The sequence below is a fragment of the Eupeodes corollae genome, chromosome 3 (genome assembly GCF_945859685.1).
Source record: "Eupeodes corollae chromosome 3, idEupCoro1.1, whole genome shotgun sequence".
Classification (NCBI taxonomy): Eukaryota; Metazoa; Arthropoda; class Insecta; order Diptera; family Syrphidae; genus Eupeodes; species Eupeodes corollae.
In genome coordinates, this window is record NC_079149.1 from 58,346,322 (window position 1) to 58,368,355 (window position 22,034).

The 22,034-nt window shown below is 30.7% G+C and overlaps 3 protein-coding genes across 3 annotated transcripts; all 3 read left to right on the forward strand.

Moving 5' to 3' along the window:
• The first annotated feature begins 1,071 nt into the window (after positions 1–1,071).
• Positions 1,072–3,082, forward strand: LOC129952399 (uncharacterized). Its single transcript, XM_056064955.1, has 3 exons — positions 1,072–1,410; positions 1,470–2,016; positions 2,082–3,082. The coding sequence occupies exons 1-3, from the start codon at positions 1,109–1,111 to the stop codon at positions 3,039–3,041; spliced, it is 1,809 nt and encodes a 602-aa protein (XP_055920930.1). The 5' UTR covers positions 1,072–1,108; the 3' UTR covers positions 3,042–3,082.
• A 2,485-nt stretch (positions 3,083–5,567) lies between these two features.
• Positions 5,568–8,203, forward strand: LOC129950486 (uncharacterized). The gene is made up of 3 exons (XM_056062424.1): positions 5,568–5,875; positions 5,935–6,439; positions 6,500–8,203. The coding sequence occupies exons 1-3, from the start codon at positions 5,568–5,570 to the stop codon at positions 7,502–7,504; spliced, it is 1,818 nt and encodes a 605-aa protein (XP_055918399.1). The 3' UTR covers positions 7,505–8,203.
• Positions 8,204–10,917: 2,714 nt separating this feature from the next.
• On the forward strand, positions 10,918–19,434 carry LOC129950487 (uncharacterized). Its single transcript, XM_056062425.1, has 6 exons — positions 10,918–11,415; positions 11,474–12,170; positions 17,360–17,443; positions 17,534–17,759; positions 17,819–18,365; positions 18,431–19,434. The coding sequence occupies exons 1-6, from the start codon at positions 11,011–11,013 to the stop codon at positions 19,388–19,390; spliced, it is 2,919 nt and encodes a 972-aa protein (XP_055918400.1). The 5' UTR covers positions 10,918–11,010; the 3' UTR covers positions 19,391–19,434.
• Positions 19,435–22,034: the final 2,600 nt, after the last annotated feature.

Consider the following 22,034-nt stretch of genomic DNA (forward strand, 5'->3'; position numbering starts at 1 on the left):
TCTGTTCATAGCATACCTGGATTTATTCCTGTTGAATTGTCCCTGTTTACACACTTCAACTACTGCGCTTCTACCAAATAACATAATTTCACAAGAATTAGAAGTGCTCCTTATAAATGATAGCAAATACATGACACAGGGGGATGGAGACTACACCAAGTGGAAAATTTCAAGATATTGATATCATTAAGTCTTTGTATTCATTTAAACCCCTAAATAATTTGTATTGGGACAAGAGCGTACCGTAATACATTAAAAGAGGTTGTATCAAACAAAAATAATGTGCTCAAGAAAAATGGTACGAATATATGTAAGGTTTTGAAATGTCTTAGCTTGGGAACTAAAAGAGACAACTTAAAATATTCAGCATTTAAAAACAAGTTTTAAAAAGATATGTTAGGATTGGGTTTCTACTGACGTAAATAGCATGGTTAAAACAATATTTTAACTTTAAAGCTTTCTAAATTTTGGTTGTGTATGGTATAGTTTTCTGTAGGCGAAAATTGCAAATTTTGTATGACTTTCATCATTTTTAAACGTTTTCAAAGCATATATCATTTTTATTATTATTTTTAAAAATGTCAAAAAAGAAGGCTTAAAGGGTAGCAGTTGTGAGCTCTTTAAAATGAAATATCGTATTGCAGGCTAACCTACATTAAAATCAATACAAAGATGTATCCATTCTCTAAATGCGATATCTCTGATATTTTGGAAACGGGGTTAGTTCAATCGGCACCCTCTTTTATCACCTGTCCTGGCCTAACAGTATAAAAACACCCTTGCTAAATGGAAATCCAAATTTTTCCAATGGCCTCTTTTCCCGGCAAAGAAAAAATATCACGGTAGTAGCTACATATGTATTATTTTACTATCGACAGATCAAACACATAAATCAGATATCAATATCCCTATTGTTTTGTGGAATAATTATTTCTTCGGTTAAAGTTCATAGTAAATAAACAATAAACAATTATTTTAATTTCCATTCTAAATAATAAATACCACAGATATTCAAAAACTTTCCACCATTCATTCATTCATCAGTTTCTAAACAACATTTGCTCTGAAGTTTTTAGTTTCTTTAGTTAATTTCGGTAATTTCACAATAATGGTGATGGTCTTCAGCTTTTGTATTTCAATATTCCTTCAAGAATTTCTTGTTAAATCTGAACCTCTTATTTCAGAAGCAGTTAAGTATGCTATTGATAGTTCATTTAATTATGTTGCTAATCAATTAAATGTTGTAATTGAAACTGATTTGGATGAGAGCAAGGAAATCTTTCTCGATGTAATTGATGATATCATGAAGAAAAACTGGACATTCAGCCTTCAAATTGACGTTAATAATAAGATTGTGCAATCAACAGGTGACCATAATTTGTGGTTTATTGACTCTTATGAGGCATTTCGGTAAGTGTATAGAATAAAGTGCCACATTTTCTACCGAAGAAATAATGGCTTTTTTTAAGACGTCTTCTTCCATGGATTCCCGCCTATCACACGGACTCACAGCTTTATTATTTTTTGGTCCTGAGGAATAAAGTGTTTGAAAAGAGTCATGTCCATGATGAGATACAATCAATATTTCATGATTTTCTTCAATTTATGATCGCCAATGTCAATGTTATAACAGAAACCGCTTCGGGAGAAGTTTTGTTTTACACCTTTTACCCGTATCAGGAATCCGATTGTCGATCATCAAAGCCTGTTATCACACAAACATTTAGGAATAATGGTAGCATTAAATCAATTACACCATTTTTTCCCCCAAAAACAGACAACTTTCATCAATGTCCTCTACGAATTAGAACCGGTAACGATGTCGTTCTAAACATGGGAAACTTCAGTATAAACAACCAACTAGTAAACTACGAGATGTCGTTTCTAGAAGCTTACATGTTCACTGAGATTAGTGAAAGAATGAATTTAACTTTGGAAATATATACCACCGATCATTCAAAGCCGTTCAAACTTAGCAACAATGGAACTATTCTTCGTCATGTACCCCAACAGCCGGTAAGTAATGAGTTCAAAAAATCCCTTTCAACTAACTATCTTTTCTTTCTTGGTTTGTGTAATAGCTTGTTTATGGTGAACTCGATGTAGCATTTGGATTCTACGCCAATACCGCTAAGTTGATTCGTTTTGTATCGAACAGCGTTCCGTACTATTTGACAAATGTGGTAATAACACTCTATCCACATAGTGATACCTTGCTCTCGAACGCTTGGGTTTTAGTTCCCTTTACCTCGGTCACATGGATTTGTATCTTTGGTTCTTTTGCACTGATAAGTGGATGTGCTATTCTGATAAAAAGAAATACAAAATTTTGCAGAATTTTCAACCTCGAAAATGATCATCCAGCCAGTCTTGAAATACTATCGATCGCTATTGGAGTATCAGTTGGACACTTGCCAAGAAAAACTAATCTTCGATTTTGTTTTGTAGTCCTGAGTTTGAGCACTTTGGTTCTGAGATCAGCTTATCAGGGCAAACTTTTTGATGCTTATCGAGGACGAGCAATGGCGGATTTACCACACACCATTCAAGAGCTTTTTGCTGAAAACTACACAATTTACGCCCACAGTCACTATCAAACAATTGTTAATTATGTAAATGAAATTGAATATCTAAATTTACAAGATTTGGGAATTCGTTCCAGAGCTTTCAGTTTTCTAGAACTTGAAGAGAGGATTGCCCTGGTAACGTCATTTGTCTATATTTATACATTTTACACACTTGAAGAACGCCAGAAATTAGTTTCGGCTGCTATTTTGCAAGAACAGATTTGTTTATATTTTCAACAACACTCAGTTATTCGACCAAATATCAATGACATTGTAATGAAATTGGAAGAATCTGGTATATTGCATAATTGGAGAAAGAATTTTGAAAGTATAAACGCTTACAGGCTTCAAGCAGGAGATTCTAGGACTGCAGAACCTTTAGTATTGGAACGATTAACATTTACGTTTTATTTAGCTGGCGCGCTTATTGCAATTTCTTGCTTAGTTTTTCTTTTCGAATTAATGTTTGAATAAGAAAAAAAGTGTGATGGTCAACGCTCTTATGATTTTTAAATTAACATTATACAGAGATATAAAAAAATTGTTGAATTTTGTTATTAATTTTTGAGTAAGTATTTTTTGGTAAACTTCAGAATTACGAATATGTTATTGTTTTTTACTGAATGTTTTTCAAAGTAAGTTTAAAATTGAAAAATTCTTGGTTGTAAGATTATATTAATACAATCCGGCTAAAGGGCTAGCTATAGCCACCATTGGTGTTCATTATTGGAACAAATCTTTTGCCATTTTCTTATAGCGATTGTCGGAAATTTTTGCCATTTAAAACAATTCCTGGTTAAACTCCACAGGAAAATAATATCTGAAAAAAATCCGCCAATTATGTTTCGAAGATTTCAGAAAATTGGCTTAGTCAGACAGAGAAGGAGAATGAAATATTAAAACGATGCGCTATTCATTCTCACCTAGCAATCAAATTCGCTTTGCATTTCTTTTCTTCCCTATTGAATTGTGCGATAGGAAATAATTCAGATATTAAATGATAAAAATTATTCAATTGTCAGATTTTTGACAGCAAAACAAAGAAGTATGAGAAATTTAGTTTATATTTCTGTTTTAGTTAGAGTTAACCAGGAATTGTTTTAAATGGCAAAAATTTCCGACAATCGCTATAAGAAAATGGCAAAAGATTTGTTCCAATAATGAACACCAATGGTGGCTATAGCTAGCCCTTTAGCCGGATTGTATTAATATAATCTTACAACCAAGAATTTGTCAATTTTAAACTTACTTTGAAATCTCTCAAATCTTAGAAATATAAACTGGCCAATTGAAAAACAAATCAATGGAACGATTGGTTTTATTTTTGATGAAATAGAATCAAGAAAATAAATTTCCATCAGGTAATTAGAAAAATGAACTTTTAGGAAATTGCAATTAAATTTCTTTTCTTTAAACAAAGTAGTAAGTATTTCCAATCAAAAGGCAACACAACTAAATAAATAATAGAAATGGTTCCTTATTGATTTCACTGATAATTATAACTGGTAACTAATAATCGTTTGTACAAAAATTACAACGAGGGTTAGGTTTCTTTGCTTGCACAAATTGTTTTTATTAATTGAACATCTCAGTATTCTTGGTACGTGTACCACCAACCACTTCTTGTTTAACGATGACATACATATGCGATAATACCAAAAATGCAGCAAAATATTTGGATTTTCTAAGACGATGCAAGAAGTTTTTCCCCCTTTTGATCTGGCTGTTATCTACATGACTTTTATACGTCCAAATCTTGAGTATAACTCTCATATCTGGGCTGGTGCTCCTATAACTCATTTAAGCCCCTTGGACAGTATTGAACGTAAAGCATTTAGATTGATTAGTGATTATACCATCATAGGATCATTTACGTCGCTCGAACACTGTCGTAAAGTTTTTTGTCGCACCTTCTTTTGCCGTTATTTTTACGATTCATGCTCTAGAGAAATAGTCAGCTGTATTCCTCCTCTTAAACAGTCCAACCGTAATACTCGCGCTTTTAGGAATGCTCATCAATATTACCTTACGCTCTGTTGAGAGTTGTAAGTCACTAGCCTTGGTTCTCTACGGACTGTTGTAATTTAATTTATTGTAAGGATTTTTTAATAAGAATTTTTGAATTGTCTACTATTCAAGCAGCTGTCACTTTCGAAGATGTCATCTTTTGACATTTAATAAGTTAAAACTACATTCTTACTAAAATCGAAAAGGTAAACATTTCAAAACAACTTTGAAATTATTTAATTCATCATGCCAATGGTAAAAATTTCGTTATCGTAATTCCCAAAACTGAACCACTTTTGAAAGCACCTTCTCGATAAATAAACAACCATTCATTTCGCTTCAAAAATACTTTTTTGTATATAAAAATGAAACCACAAGATAAAAAAAGTCGAACAGCCATACTGTTAAAGTTCTTAACATTAAAAGTTATCGAAAAAATAATTTACATTGAACACAAGTTAGAAAGGAAGTTCAACTTTAATATAATCTTCATTTTGAGTTCTTCCAAAATTTTCTTTGCTTAGAAGTTTGTTTTTTCAAAGATGTTCTGTACTTTTCATTTATTGTCTCCTTCAAAAAAAGGGCTCCATATTTTACTTCATATTTTTCACTATTGAGAACACATTTAAATCAACGATTATTAAACTGGTTTCTAACAGCTGCTTAGAAATATGACAACACAAAAAGGTCGGTATTTCTTTCCAAATGAAAATAAAGTCCTAACAATGCGTGTCCAGGGTACACTTCTAGTTAATTACAGTAAACAGCAGTGAGCAATAATTATAACCTATGTTGAAGTTGTTTTTGAAAAAAAATCCATTTAATGATATAAAATAATAGGTAACGTTGACGTTTATCGAATTTTGAAAATTGATTGAAAGTGATATCTAACTAAATAAAGACACTAACAATTAATAAATGATATTTAAAAGGATTTCTATAAATAATTGCTTTACGATTAAATTATTTTTTTAATAGTGTTTCTTGTTGAACATGGTGGTTTTAACCTCCATAATTGTTAGTCTTGTTGTCCTACAAGGATTTGTTGCACATACCAAAACTATTCTACCTGAAGCAATAACCTATGCAGTTGCCAATTCCTTCAACAACACTGCTAATTTGGTTCATGTGGTCATTGAAACTAGTCATGATAATAACACCTTAGATTTCCTGGATGCACTTGACAATCTTCTGGGGTTTAATGTTTGGTCCTTCCGATTACAAATTGATATTAACAACAAAAATTGCAGGCCTGCAAGTGACCACAATCTTTGGTTTATCGATTCCTACAAAGCTTTTCGGTAAGTATTTGTTTTTATATGGCTTGGAGAATAATGTTATCAAAACATTTTGTTTCAAGGCGGCTTTTTCCACTCATCGAGAATTACTTCAGAGACTCGCAGCTTTTCTTTCTCATTGTTTTGAAATGCTCGAAATCTATTCAAGGACAATTAATTGTGATGGAGAAAATCTTTTCAGATTTTCTAAGACTGATGATAGCGAACGTAAACCTTTTGATTGAAACAGCTTCAGGGGAAGTTTCGTTTTACACCTTCTATCCATTTCAAGAATACGCATGTCGATCAGCAAAACCATTTAAAATGTACACTTCATACCAAAATAGTTTACGGAATAGCAATATTTTACTATTTCCAACCAAAGCCAATAATCTGTATGAATGTTCCCTTCGATTGAAAACCAGAAACCGTATTATGCTGAATTCGGGAAAGTATGAAGTCTTTGGTTTGGAAGCTATGATCGCACATGAGTTGGCGTCTAGAATGAATTTTTCTTATGAAATTATCAGACGTTTCGATAAAGGACATTTTTTACCGAATGAGAATTCTAGTGAACCCCATTACGCGGTAAGAAGAATTTTGTTTAATTTGAATTATTTTGTATTTTTAAATTACAAATATTTTCAGCTGAAAAACGGAGAAATTGATTTGGTTTTCGGTATATACACGAATAACGTCGTTATTAACCATTTTCTTTCAAAAAGCGTGATGTATTTAATGTCTCACACCGTGATTGCTTTTCGAAATCAACCTGAGCCTTTCAATAGCTATGATTGGCTTCTATTTCCGTTTGATTTTAGGACTTGGCTCTTCACATTATTGTCCTTGGTTGTTATCAGTGGTGGCATATTTTGTGTTAAGAAAAATCAACTTCTCCTGAATGTGATGCAGCTTGAGTATGTGGGACTTCTGGAAATATTGTCACTATCTATTGGATCAACTGTTGAACACTTGCCAAGGAAAAGTTGCCTACGGTTTGTTTTCATTGTATTCAGCTTTGGAACTTTGATACTGCGGACGGCCTATTTGGGTAAACTTTTTGACGCATATCGAGGAATGACGATGGAAAAACAAGATCGCGATTTTAACCAATTATTAGCTGAAAACTACACAATTTTTTCGCATTCCTACTATGCAGCATTTATAAGTGAGCTAAAGACGAAAAGAGGAAATACTCGTTATGTAACGCTAGGTGCTCTAGAGAACTTGAGAACACACAGCAAAACTGTTAGGAAATATGCAATTTTTACAACGTTTTTAGAATTTTACAGTGCCTTTTTTCAAGAGAATCATAATGATTGGATTTTTAAGATTGTTTTTGCAGAACAAATTAGCATGTACTTCCCACAACATTCAATTCTAGTGCCAAGAATAAATGAAATTATTGAAAGATTGGAAGAATCAGGAATTTCACATCAAATAAGGAAAAATTATGACATCATACATTATTATGGCTCTGCTGGAGGAAAATATGGAGGCAAATCTTCAACCAGTCACGATATGGCGTTAAATTTTGAACGTTTTTCTTTTACATTTTACTTGTTTATTGCAATGGATGCATTTGCATGTTTTGTGTTCATTATAGAAGTTCTTTTGAAAAGTGATTTTTTTAAAATAACTAAACTAAGCTAAACTATGAAATCATCTTTTTGTTCCAAAATTCAAAATATTAATTCTTGTACGTATCATTACAAAATTAATTTTTCGTCGCAACTTTTTGTTCTTACAAAAATGTAAGGTATTAATTCTTTCAATTTTAGAAATAGTTAAAAAACAATTCACACAATTAATGAATAATAATTGGCATAAATCCTTTCGTATTGTTGTTGTATTTTGAGTTTTTTTAATACATACTTTGGCATAGGTAGTTCCAAAGACTTACCGAGCTTACGCGAAATTGTCGCAGCATGCCGTTAAGAATGAACATCGAGGATAAATTGATGGGAGAGATCTATCTGAGCAATTCTTATTTTGTCAAAACAATGTTACTGTTGATGTTTCAACATGGAGAGCAAGATCGAAAATCAAAAGCTTAATTAATTTTTGCAAAGACACATTCAAGAATCGAAATCGAGATGGTCTGCCGTATTTTCTTAATGGTTCGTTGAAGGCATACTTCATGCTATGGGCGTTTTCAACTTATTCAAGTGTTTGATTTCCAATGTTATAGTTGTAGTCAAACGAAAATTGGTGGCGAATAAATGAAAGTGATTGACATTTGGGAATGTTAAGATTTAATTGATTCTTACACCAGTCAGATAGTCTTTTGATTTCATTTTGCAAAAGATCCCAATCGCTTGTAATTTGTATTTGTCTAAAAAATTTCAGATAATCTGCAAACAAGAGACAAGAGTCTTGAAGTAAATTGAGCAAGTCATTGATGAAAACGAGGAATAAGATCGGACCTAAATGGCTCTCCTGGGGAACTTCTGATGAAACAATTATAATATTTGAACGATTTGAATCAATATTTACTCACTGACAACAATTAGTTAAATAAGTTTTTTACCAGTTAAGCATATTAGAATGAAACACGATTTGTATAAGTTTTTTCAAAATAATATGGTGAAGCATCCTGTCAAAGGCCTTAGCGAAATCTGTTAATAAAACACTTGGTGACCCTTCTCCATTTTATTTACTTTAGAATTCGTACAAATAGCTAATTTCAAAGATGTGGATCTACCAGATACGAAACCGTGTCGAAAAGGAGAAATAATTTCTTTGCGTAAAAATTTTAGTTTTTCGCAAACTATCTTTTCAAATAACTTCGGTATTAAACTAGAAAAAAAAAACGTTACTTAAAGTTGGTAAAAAAAGTTTATTTTACAAAAAACAAAAACCTAAACAAAATTAATAAAAGTTGGTAAAAACAGATTTTCGACTTAATTATCTTTTCAAAAAATAAAAATATTTGCTTCAAACTAATTTTATCTTATAAGAAATATTGTTTTAATCATTCAGTAAAATTTTGAGAAAAATCGAATTGACAGTTAAAAAAAAATTAATAAAAGTTAGTAAAATTTAAGACATTGGCATCAAATTAATTTTTTTAAAAAATATTATTTTCAACATTCAGTTTTTGTTTTAAATCTAACAGTCAGTTTTTCCATTAAAAAATAAAATCTACAAAAAATAGTGCACAAAATAAATAAAAATGTATGTTCTGCTCTCGATATCTCGTGAATTATAGAAAACATTGGCTTCGAAATAATTGTGTTCATTCAATTTGTATTTGTTTATATAAGAAATAAAAACTTCGAAGAAATGCTAATAAAATTGCTAAAAAGTGTTTAACGACTAAAAATCTCGTTAACAAAAATAGATATTGAAATCAAACTATTTCACCATATACAAAATATTGTTTGTTATTTATTTTAAGAATAATTTAACTGATAACTTTTTTAACACATCCCAGGCTCATTTTTCAGTCTAAGTCTTTGAATATAAGCTACAGATTTCCTCCGACCCACGGTAAGGGATCTAAAGCTTCAAATAAAAATATTTTAAAGCAAAATACAAACTGTTTTTATTTTTATTTTCGCGAACTAAGAGTAAAAAATTGAGGACCAAGTATTGAAGCATAAGACACACCAGAAGTATTAGGCACAAAATTGGAAAACTTACCTGTCATAGTATAATTAGTATAATTTAATTTTTTAAAGATAAATGACATTCAAAGTTTTTAAGGTAAAATTATTTCGTACGAGGCAGTACTGTGTTTTATTTATTTATTATTTTTTATAAAAAAAAAAAACCTATTGTTAAAAACTCGTCGTACATAATTTGGCTCCATACCGCAATTTCACTAGTGTCGAACGCCATTGTAAGGATAAGAGGTTTCACTTTAAATAGTCTATTATTTGAGCACTGTAGAAGATGTCATCTTTTGACACTTGACTAAACTATCACTAAAATTTTAACAATACATGTTTCAGAAAATTGTTAAATTTATCACGACAATGGTAAACATTTCGTTGTTTCAATTGCAAAAATTAAAGCTCTTTTGGGTGAACAAATTTTTTGCCAGCGTTTATGATACTGGTGACCTTCAAAAATACTGTTTTTTTAATATCAAAAACACAATCATAAAATAAACAATGTCAAAAACACACATTTTTCAATGTTATAAGTGAAAAGGTAATGAAAGGTAATTTTAAACTCGATTTTAAGTTCCCTATAATTTAATCTTATATACACTCCCGACCACTAGGATGAGGCCATACATTTTGGAACCTGGTGGTTGGTAGTCTATGTAAGCTTGACTTGTCAAGATGTTCTGTACTGTAATTTTCTTGTTTCTCTTGGGATTTATATTTTATTTAATCTTTTGCAGCTATGAGAACACATTTGAATTCACCATTATCAAACTCGTGTCTAACATTAACTATGACATTTAATAAGTCTGTAATTCTTTCCAAATGATAATAAATCCACTCACTAGTCTGTTACAGTAAACAGCAGTGAGCTGGTAACAACAATTACATAACTTCTTCGTGTCGGAAGTTGTTTTTGAAAACAAAAATCGATTTAATGATATAAAATAATTAGTGTCGTTTATTGAATGCTGAAACTTACTTCAAACTGACATAAAACTAAAGTGACAACAATAAATATTTTAATAGTATTCAAAAGGATTTCTATATGTCAGTACTATCCATTTGAATGTTGAACATGGTGGTTTTAGCTTCCATAATTGTAGAACTTGTTGTTCTGCAAGGATTCGTCGCACAAACCAAAACTATTCTACCTGAAGCAATAACATACGCAGTTGCCAATTCCTTCAACAACACTGCTGATTTGGTTCATGTGGTCATTGAAACTAGCGATGATAATAATATCCTTGATTTTCGGGACGATGTTGACAATCTTCTGGGAGATAATGTTTGGTCCTTTCGATTACAAATTGATATTAACAACAAAAATAGCAGACTCGCAAGCGATCACAATCTTTGGTTTATCGATTCCTACGAAGCTTTTCGGTAAGTATTTCCTCACATTAGATATATGTACATATGTAGTAAAAATATTCTGTTTCAAAGCGGCTTTTTACACTAATCGAAAATTACCACAGAGACTCACAGCTTTTCCTTATCATTGTTTTGAAATATGCATGTTCTGTTCGAAAGCATTTATTTGTGATGGAACTAATCTTCTCAGATTTGCTAAGACTGATGATAGCTAACGTTAACATTATGATTGAAACAGCTTCAAGAGAAGTTTCCTTTTACACCTTCTATCCATATCAGGAGTTTGCATGCCGATCGGCAAAACCTTTCAAAATCTACAAGTTTCATCGAAATAGGTTAAGGAATAGCAATATATCACTATTTCCAGCCAAAGCCAATAATTTGCATAAATGTTCCCTTCGATTGAAAACCAGAAACCGTGTTATCCTCAACTTGGAAAAGTTTGAGGTCTTTGGCTTAGAAGCTTTAATTGCAACTGAGTTGGCTTCTAGAATGAATTTTACATATGACTTATTCAGAGCTTATGATAAGGAACGTGTTTTACCTGAAGCAAATTCTAGTAAACCTCATCAGACGGTAAGAAATATTTTTTTTTTAAAATAAACTTCACTTGATTTTAAAATCATATTTGCAGCTGAAAAACGGTGAAATTGATTTTATTGTTGGACTGTATTCCAATAACGTTAATATTAACCATTTTCTTTCAAAAAGCGTCACGTACTTAATGTCTCACACAATCATTGCTTTTCGATATCAACCTGATGCTCTTCACAACTATGATTGGCTTCTATTTCCATTTGATTTTGGGACTTGGATTTACACATTATTGTTAATTCTTGTTATCAGTGGAGGCGTATTCTATGTTAAGAAAAACAAACTTCTCCTGAAAGTGGTACATCTTGAGTATGTGGGACTTCTTGAAATATTGGCTGTTTCTATTGGATCATCTGTTCGATACGTGCCAAAGAAAAACAGTCTAAGGTTTATTTTCTTTGTATTTAGCTTTGGAACTTTGGTTTTACGGACGGCTTATTTGGGTAAACTTTTTGACGCATATCGAGGAATGAGAATATCAAAACACCATCTTGATTTCGAACAGTTGTTAGCTGAAAACTACACAATCTATTCGCATCCCTACTATGCAGTATTTATAAATGAGCTTAAAACGAAAGGAGGAAACAGTCGTTACGTAACTCTAGGTGAATTTGAGAACTTAAGAACACATAGCAAAACTGTTAGGAAATATGCAATTTTCACCACGTTCCTAGAATTTTATAGTGCATTTTCTTCTGAGAATCGTAATGATTGGATTTTTGAGAACAAATATGCATGTACTTCCCACAACATTCAATTCTGGTTCCAAGAATTAATGAAATTATACAAAGATTGGAAGAATCAGGAGTTTTACATCAAATTAGAAAAAACTATGATATCATGCATTATTACGGCGCTTCTGTAGGAAAATTTGGAGAAAAATCTTCAACCAATCAAGATAAAGCGTTAAATTTTGAACGGTTTTCTTTTGCATTTTACTCGTTTATTGCATTGAATGCTTTTGCATGCTTCGTATTTATCATGGAACTTTGTATGCCACTGTTAGGATTCAAGAATCAGCATTATAAAAAAGGGATGTTTAATTCAGGAGTTTTTGTATATAGAATAGTAAGACAGTTTGTAATAGATTTAAGTGTTTCTATTAGTAATGCAATTTTGTACTAAATTTCAACTTTTTGACTTTGATTTTAACTCTTTATTAAAATAGCCATACAATATAAAAAGCGAGTTTTTAAAATAAACTATCCATCTATTATTTCACTATTTAATACCACAATTTATTTTGTGTATTATTTCCTATTTTTTGTTATGCGTATTAAATTTAAGTATATAAAATAAATAAACGCTGGCTTTTATATTCAGCACTAACGCTAAGGTTAAACAAATAGCTACACTAAAGGTACTCAGTTGAAGTTTTGCAGCTGAAATTTTTGAGGAATAAAATACAAACATTTTCCCAAACAGTGCGAAGTAAAACCGACTTTTTACAACATCTTCAGACTTTTATAAAACTCGTCTAGCTTGTTAGGCTAACCAAATGAACTTACAAATTTCGTTGAAAGAATAGGATTTTGATTTATATCTTGACTAACATTAGGTGTGTAGAGAAATTAGACTACCTTATAATTCTTTCGAAATTGATCAGATTTGTATTTGTGTAGATTTATATATCCAATCTTTTAAATGTATTCATTTATATATTTTCGTATCATATATCCCACCTTCATCTCAAAATCTCTTGTATGAGTCTCACATTAAAAATATTGTAGAAATTGCTAATGATAAAGATGAAAATTGTTATTTTGTAGTTGTTGGTGATTTTAACTTGCCTAATATTAATTGGAAATTCTCAGATGATGAAAAGCAATTATTTTCTTATAATGTTGTCAAAGATTATGAATATAATGTTATTGATAGTTTATCAGCCTTAAATATGTATCAAATTAACAATATTCCTAATTCTATTGGTCGTATTTTGGATTTAATTTTTATTGATAATTTCCTTGAAACTCAATGTAATGAACCATCTTATGAAATGTTAGAAAATAGCATTCATCACAATGCAGTTGAAATAATTTTTAATTTTTCAGTTTTAAATGAATCTAAATCTAAAAATAATTCACAATTGTATGATTTCAAAAAAGCTGATTATGATTCCATAAAAACTTATTTAAACACAGTAGATTGGCAACAAATCTTAAGCAGTAAAGATACTAAACAAGCTTTTACTCTGTTTCGGAACATTTTAGATTCATCGGTTTCTTCTTACGTTCCTAAAAAAACTTTATTTTAAAATTCAAATAAACCTATTTGGTTCAACAAAAGTATATCAAGACTGAAAAATGTCATGAATAAATTTAAGAAAATTAAAAAATCTTCAATTCATTTAAATGAACAGTTCAAACAAATAAGAAGGGAGTATGAGTTTTTGAAAAAAAATTTATACAAGCAATACATCTCGTCTGTTGAATCAAATATTAAGAATAACACTAAGAGTTTTTGGTCATTTATTAACACGAAAAGAAACTCAACTGGGATTCCATCTAGCATGACTTATAATAATGTGTTGTCCGATGATATTAATATAATTTGCAATAACTTCGCGTCGTTCTTTCAATCTAATTTTATAAATCTCAAATTAGACTATGCTAACTCAATAAATTCAGATCCTATGGTTGATCTTGGTAATTTGCAGTTATCTATAGATAATGTCTTACAAGTACTTTTATCTCTTGAAAACAATTTCTCTATTTCACCAGACAATATTCCACCAATTCTTTTAAAAACTTGTGCTACAACATGGTTTCTTAAAAGGTAGAACCACTACTACAAACTTATCAATATTTTCAAATTTTTGTCTATCACAGATGGAAATGCGTTCTCAAGTCGACACTATTTACACTGATTTTTCAAAGGCTTTCGACCGCGTTCAACATAGTGGTCTCTTAAAGAAACTAGAGATATATGGATTTCACTCTCAGCTCCTAATGTGGATAAAGAGCTATTTAGTAGGTAGGAAACAGGTGGTAAAAATTGATAATGCCTTGTCTAAGGAAATTATAAATTTTTCGGGTGTTCCTCAAGGTAGTCACCTTGGACCACTTCTTTTCATCATTTTTATTAACGACTTACCTCTGCATCTTACTTTTTCTAAATGTCTTCTATTTGCTGACGATTTGAAAATATTCAGTTCCATAAATTCACTTAACGATGCAAATAAAGTTCAAATTGATTTAAATAATTTAATTAAATGGTGTAATATCAATGGGCTATATTTTAACAATAAGAAATGTAGTGTTGTGACATTTTCTAGAAATCACAGTCCATTATATTATAATAATTATATAATTATTATCTTCTACAAAGACTTGATAGCCATAAGGATCTAGGCGTAATCTTCGATTCTAAAATGAATTTCTCAAATCACATAGACCATGCGATCTCAAAAGCAAACGCTATGCTAGGGTTTGTTTTTCGAAATTCAAAAGATTTCGAAGACCCCTATACATTAAAAGCTCTTTATTCTAGTCTCGTCCGACCACATTTAGAATATTGTACTGTTATATGGAGTCCCTTTACCGCGTCTAGCATTTGTCGTATAGAAAGAGTTCAAAAAAGGTTCACAAAGTTTGCCTTACGAAAAATATATGGTTATTCAAATGTTCCATCTTATGAGACGAGGTGTATTTTAATTGACCTAAAACCTCTTGCGCAGAGAAGAAAATTAAACTCAATACTTTTTGCTTTTGATGTCTTGAATTTTAATATTGACTGTCCAGTTTTGTTATCTATGTTTTTTATTTATGCGCCTTCTAGAAACTTGCGCCCTCGTGACTGTGATTTCCTAAATGTTCCTTACAGTACTAGCTATGCTAAGTATAATCCTATCACAAGAGCTTGTATGGATTTTATTGAATATGATTTTGCAATTGATTTTAATATTAATAGAAATGTTTTGAAAAATATATTAGTAAATTTGTTATAATGCTATAAGTAAATTATGTATTTTATTTTTATGTTATGTATCATATAATTATTAGTCTAAATGGAGTGTGTAACTTTTAAGACGAATATAAAAAAAAAAAAAAAAAATAAAAATCATTTCAACAAAACCAACATTTTACTACTGTATTTCGCTTAACTTGGTTTTCGAAAGTTCTTTTGTCATCGATAAGTGTTAATTGCTCAAAATCTTGACAGAAAAACGAAAACTAGGAACAATATTTTGGTCAGTATTGATTACTACCGACTTTTTTGCTGCGACAAATAGGAACTATTTGAGTCATTCCTAAAAAAATTGAAACTCGAGATTTAATCAAATATGACTTTGCCACGTTAGAGAATCTGATAAAAATATGGGTCTGGCGATTCCATCTTGTCGCCTGTCTAACTGTTCTCGCCCCTATAGCCTAAACCTATTGGTTTATTGAGTTCAACTTTGGCCCTTGCAATGTTTTAGTAATAATTGATGACCAAAAATGTTTCTATTTTTATTTTTAAACATATACATTTATAATGTACTAACCTGTATTTTCCGATTCTAAATAACACAATACAACTATTCCATAATCAAAACAAAACTAAAACTTATTTATTATTTCTTCAATAACAATCTCAATAACAATTAAATGCTTTGCAACTTTTATCAATATGATACAGTGTATCTCCTACTGACAAGGTCGCCACACATACGTACACTAAAATTTATTTTTCAAAATTCGATTGCTCAAAAATCGGTAAAAATTTTTTTAAAATATGTGCCAAATTATTAAATAGACTCTTTCGATACAGAAGAGAGTGCTGTATTTTTTGTATCTAAAAAATAAATACCATTGTTTGTGAATTTCTTTAATAGTAGCTTTTATAAAAACCATAATATAAAACCTCATCTTTAATATGCATAAGTTGATTGCATCAGGCAACAACTTCATTCATATTATCTTGGATGCTATTATAATGGTTTTTCAATAAATGGTTTCAATAGACTGCTTTTTGGACAGCAGACACTTTTAAAACTGTTATATTTTGTTATATTACAAGTTCAAACAATCAAGAATATTTTAAAGATACACGTTTCACAAAACAGTTGTAAATTTTCACTATACAAGTAGTGAACATTGGGCTTGCACTCTCTCGCCTCTACCGAATAACATAATTTCACAAGAATCAGAAGTTCTCCTTATAAATTATAGCAAATACATGACACAGGGGGATGGAGTCTACACCAAGCGGACAATTTCAAGTTATTGATATCATTAGTTTTGTGTATTCATTTAAACCCCTAAATAAAATGTATTTAGACAAGAGCGTACCGTAATTCATTAACGGAGATGGCTATGGTTTATGTCAGGTTTTTAAATTTCTTAGCTTGATAACTTTCTTTATTTTACTAAACGACTAAAAAATATTCCTAAAGAAGTTTTATGAGTGAGTATCATAAGATTTTTTATAGACTTTTTCATGAGAAAAGCATAATTTTTACAATTATCGTAGTAAAAGACTACATTTTTTAAAGGTTTTGAAGTGTGTATAGTTGCATTTTTATTAATAACGTAGTTTTTGTTTGTCAACTGTCAAAAAATTACAGCTTGAAGAGTGGCAGTTAAATGCTGTTAAAATGAAATCTCTTATTGAAAATTCCTATACTAAAATCAATACTAATATAAATACTATTTCTTAAAATACGATATCTTCGGTATTTGGTTATCGGGGTAGGTTCGAGGTAAGGCACCTTCTTTTATTCACCTGTCCTGGCCTAACAGTATAAAATCAACCTTGCTGAATAGAAAACTAAATGTTTCCTATGGCCTCTTTTCCCGGTAGTAGCTGCATATGTATTATTTTACTATCGACAGATCAAACACATAAATCAGATATCAATATCCCTATTATTTTGTGGAATAATTATTTCTTCTAAACAGTAAACAATTATTTTAATTTTCATACTAAATAATAAATACCACAGACATTCAACGACATTCTACCATTCATTCATCAGTATCCAAAACAACAATTACTCTGAAGTTTTTAGTTTCTTTAGTTAATTTCGGTAATTCCACAATAATGGTGATGGTCTTTAGCTTTTGTATTTCAATATTCTTCCAAGAATTTCTTGTTAAATCTGAACCTCTTATTTCAGAAGCAGTTAAATATGCTATTGATAGTTCATTTAATTATGTTGCTAATCAATTAAATGTTGTAATTGAAACTGATTTGGATGAGAGCAAGGAAATCTTTCTCGATGTAATTGATGATATCATGAAGAAAAACTGGACATTCAGCCTTCAAATAGACGTTAATAATAAGATTGTGCAATCAACAGGTGACCATAATTTGTGGTTTATTGACTCTTATGAGGCATTTCGGTAAGTGTATAGAATAAAGTTTCACATTTTCTACCGAAGATATAATGGCTTTTTTTAAGACGTCTTCTTCCATGGATTCCCGCCTATCACACGGACTCACAGCTTTATTATTTTTTGGTCCTGAGGAATAAAGTGTTTGAAAAGAGTCATGTCCATGATGAGATACAATCAATATTTTATGACTTTCTTCAATTTATGATCGCCAATGTCAATGTTATCACAGAAACCGCTTCGGGAGAAGTTTTGTTTTACACCTTTTACCCCTATCAGGAATCCGATTGTCGATCATCAAAGCCTGTTATCACAGAAACGTTTAGGGATAATAGTAGCATAAAATCAATTACACCATTTTTTCCCCCAAAAACAGACAACTTTCATCGATGTCCTCTACGAATTAGAACCGGTAACGATGTCGTTCTAAACATGGGGAACTTCAGTATAAACAACCAACTAGTAAACTACGAGATGTCGTTTCTAGAAGCTTACCTGTTCACTGAGATTAGTGAAAGAATGAATTTAACTTTGGAAATATATACCACCGATCATTCAAAGCCGTTCAAACTTAGCAACAATGGAACTATTCTTCGAGATGTACCCCATCAACCGGTAAGTATTGAGTTGAAGGAATCAATTTCAACTAACCATCTTTTCTTTCTTGGTTTGTGTAATAGCTGGTTTATGGGGAACTGGATGTTATGTTTGGATTTAACGCCAATAATGCTAGATTGATCCGTTTTATATCGAACAGCGTTCCGTACTATTTCACAAATGTGGTAATAACGCTCTATCCACACACTGATACCTTGCTTTCGAATGCTTGGGTTTTGGTTCCCTTTACCTCGGTCACATGGATTTGTATCTTTGCTTCTTTTGCACTGATAAGTGGATGTGCTATTCTGACAAAAAGAAATACAAAATTTTGCAGAATTTTCAACCTCGAAAATGATCATCCAGCCAATCTTGAAATATTATCGATCGCTATTGGAGTACCAGTTGGACAATTGCCAAGAAAAACTAATCTTCGATTTTGCTTTGTAGTCCTGAGTTTAAGCACTTTGGTTCTGAGATCAGCTTATCAGGGCAAACTTTTTGACGCTTATCGACGACGCGCGAAAGTGGATATACCACATACCATTCAAGAGCTTTTTGCTGAAAACTACACAATTTACGCCCACAGTCACTATCACCCAATTATAAATTATGTAAATGAAATTGAATATCTTAATTTACAAAATTTAGGACATCGTTCCAGAGCTTTTAGTTTTCTAGAACTGGAAGAGAGGATTGCCCTGGTAACGTCATTTGTCTATATTTATACATTTTACACACTTGAAGAACGCCAGAAATTAGTTTCGGCTGCTATTTTACAAGAACAGATTTGTTTATATTTTCAACAACACTCAGTTATTCGACCAAATATCAATGACATTTTAATGAAATTGGAAGAATCTGGTATATTGCATAATTGGAGAAAGAATTTTGAAAGTATAAACGCTTACAGGCTTCGATCAGGAGATTCTAGGACGGCAGAACCTTTAGTATTAAAACGATTTGCATTTACGTTTTATTTAGCTGGCGTACTTATTGCAATTTCTTGCTTAGTTTTTCTTTTCGAATTAATGTTTGAATGAGAAAAAAAATTGTAATAGTCAACTGCTCTAATGATTTTTAAATTAATATTACCTATACAAAGATATAAAAAAATTGTTAAATTTGGATATTAATTTTTGAGTAAGTATATTTTGGTAAACTTCACTATAAAGAATATATTACTGTTTTTACTGAATACTTGTAAAAGTTTGGTTAAGTATTGGCTTTAAGGTAAGCTCACAACGCAAGTTATAAGTTGCCAAACTTTTTATTAGAAAAATATATATGTTAATATAATCTGGCTAAGGGGCTTGTTATAACCATAATTCGCTTTGCATTTATTTTCTGCACGATAGGAATTGTGCGATAGGAATTAATTCAGATTTTAAATGATAAAAATTCGAATGCCAGATTTTTTGCACCAAAACAAAGAAATAGAAGACAATTTGTTTATATTTCTGAGAATACAGAAATCTCTGATATTTCAGAAATATAAACTGGCCAATTGATACACAAATCAGTGGAACGATTGATTTTATTTTTTGATGAACTAGAATCTGGAAAATAAATTCCCATCAGGTAATTAGAAAAGTAAACTTTAAGTGAATTACAATTAAACTTTTTTTTTTTAGACAATGTAGTTAGTATTTCCGATCAAAAGGGAACACAACTAAATAACTAATCTAAAATGTTTTCTCATTGATTTCACTGATAATTATAACTGGTAACTAATAATCGTTTGTCCAAAAATTACAACAATGTTTAAGTTTCCTTGTTTACACAAATTTTACTATCAATTCGATTTTTCTCAAAATGTATTCAATTGTTGAAAGCAATATATTTGTATGAAAGATATTTAGTTTGAAGCCATAATATCAATTTTTTTTATTATTTATGAAAAAAAACGTTAATTGGATTTTTTTCCAAAAATATACTATATAGTTTTGTATCACGTTCCAATATATAAATTGAAATTTAATACAAATCTCTAGCGTTATTATTTCGTGGGATATTTTGGGTTAACCAAAATTTTCACTAACTCGGTTTTTTGAGAGTCCTTTCTGCTTTATTATCTGCAGTACGCATTTTTTTTTTTGTTTTGAAGTTGATATCTTTACTTATTCCTGAGCTATGGACGAAGACTCTAGCTTGATACGTCGAGAAATGTTAAAATTTTCAATTCGGCAAATCGGACCGATTACAATATTTTCCAATGGGAAATTAAAAGTACTTTACACTGCGTATAAGTTAGAAAGGAAGATAATTGGGTTCCACTTCACTATAATTCTGATTTTGAGTTCTCGCAAGAAACTTGATTTGTAAAGATGTTCTCTCTTTTTCATTTTTCTCTCCACTTCAAAAACAAATGCTCCATATTTAATATCAACTTTTGCAGTAATGAGAACACATGTAAATCAACCATTATTAAACTGGTTTCTAAGAGCTGCTTAGAAATATGACACACAAATAAAATCCCAACAATGCGTGTCCAGGGTACTCTTGTTAGTTAATTACAGTAAACAGCAGTGAGCAATAATTATAACCTATGCGTTGTTGAAGTTGTTTTTGAATAAAAAAGTCCATTTAATGATATAAAATAATTGGTAACGTTGACGTTTATCAAATGTTGAAATTTGTTTGAAACTGATATCTAACTAAATGAAAATACCTGCAATTAATAAATGATATTTAAAAGGATTTCTATAAATAATTGCTTTCCGATTAAATTATTTTTTTAATAGTGTTTCTTGTTGAACATGGTGGTTTTAACCTCCATAATTGTAAGTCTTGTTGTCCTGCAAGGATTTGTCGCACATACCAAAACTATGCAGTTGCCAATTCCTTCAACAACACTGCTGATTTGGTTCATGTGGTCATTGAAACTAGTCTTGATAATCGTAATAACAGCTTAGATTTCCTGGATGCACTTGACAATTTTCTGGGGTTTAATGTTGGTTTTTCCGATTACAAGTTGATATTAACAACGAAAATTGCAAGTCTGCAAGTGACCACAAACTTTGGTTGATCGATTCCTACAAAGCTTTTCGGTAAGTATTTCCTCACATTAGAGATATGTAGTAAAAATATTCTGTTTCAATGCGGCTTTCTTCACTAATCGAAAATTACCACAGAGACTAACAGCTTTTCCTTATCATTGTTTTGAAACATTCAAATTCTGTTCGAAAGCATTTACATATTTGCGATGGAAAAAATCTTCTCAGATTTGCTAAGACTGATGATAGCTAACGTTAACTTTATGATTGAAACAGCTTCAAGAGAAGTTTCCTTTTACACCTTCTATCTATTATCTATCTTCTATTCTATTAAAGAATAGCAATATATCACTATTTCCAGTCAAAAATATTTGCATACATTTTCCCTTCGATTGAAAACCAGAAACCGTATTATCCTCAATTTGGAAAACTTTGAGGTCTTTGGCTTAGAAGCCTTAATTGCAACTGAGTTGGCTTCTAGAATGAATTTTATGACTTATTCAGAGCTTATGATAAGGAATGTGTTTTACCTGAAGCAAATTCTAGTGAACCTCATCAGACGGTAAAAACAGTTTTTTTTGAAAAAATAAACTTCACTTGATTTTTTAAATTTTAAAACCATATTTGCAGCTTAAAAACGGTGAAATTGATTTTATTGTTGGACTGTATTCCAATAACGTTAATATTAACC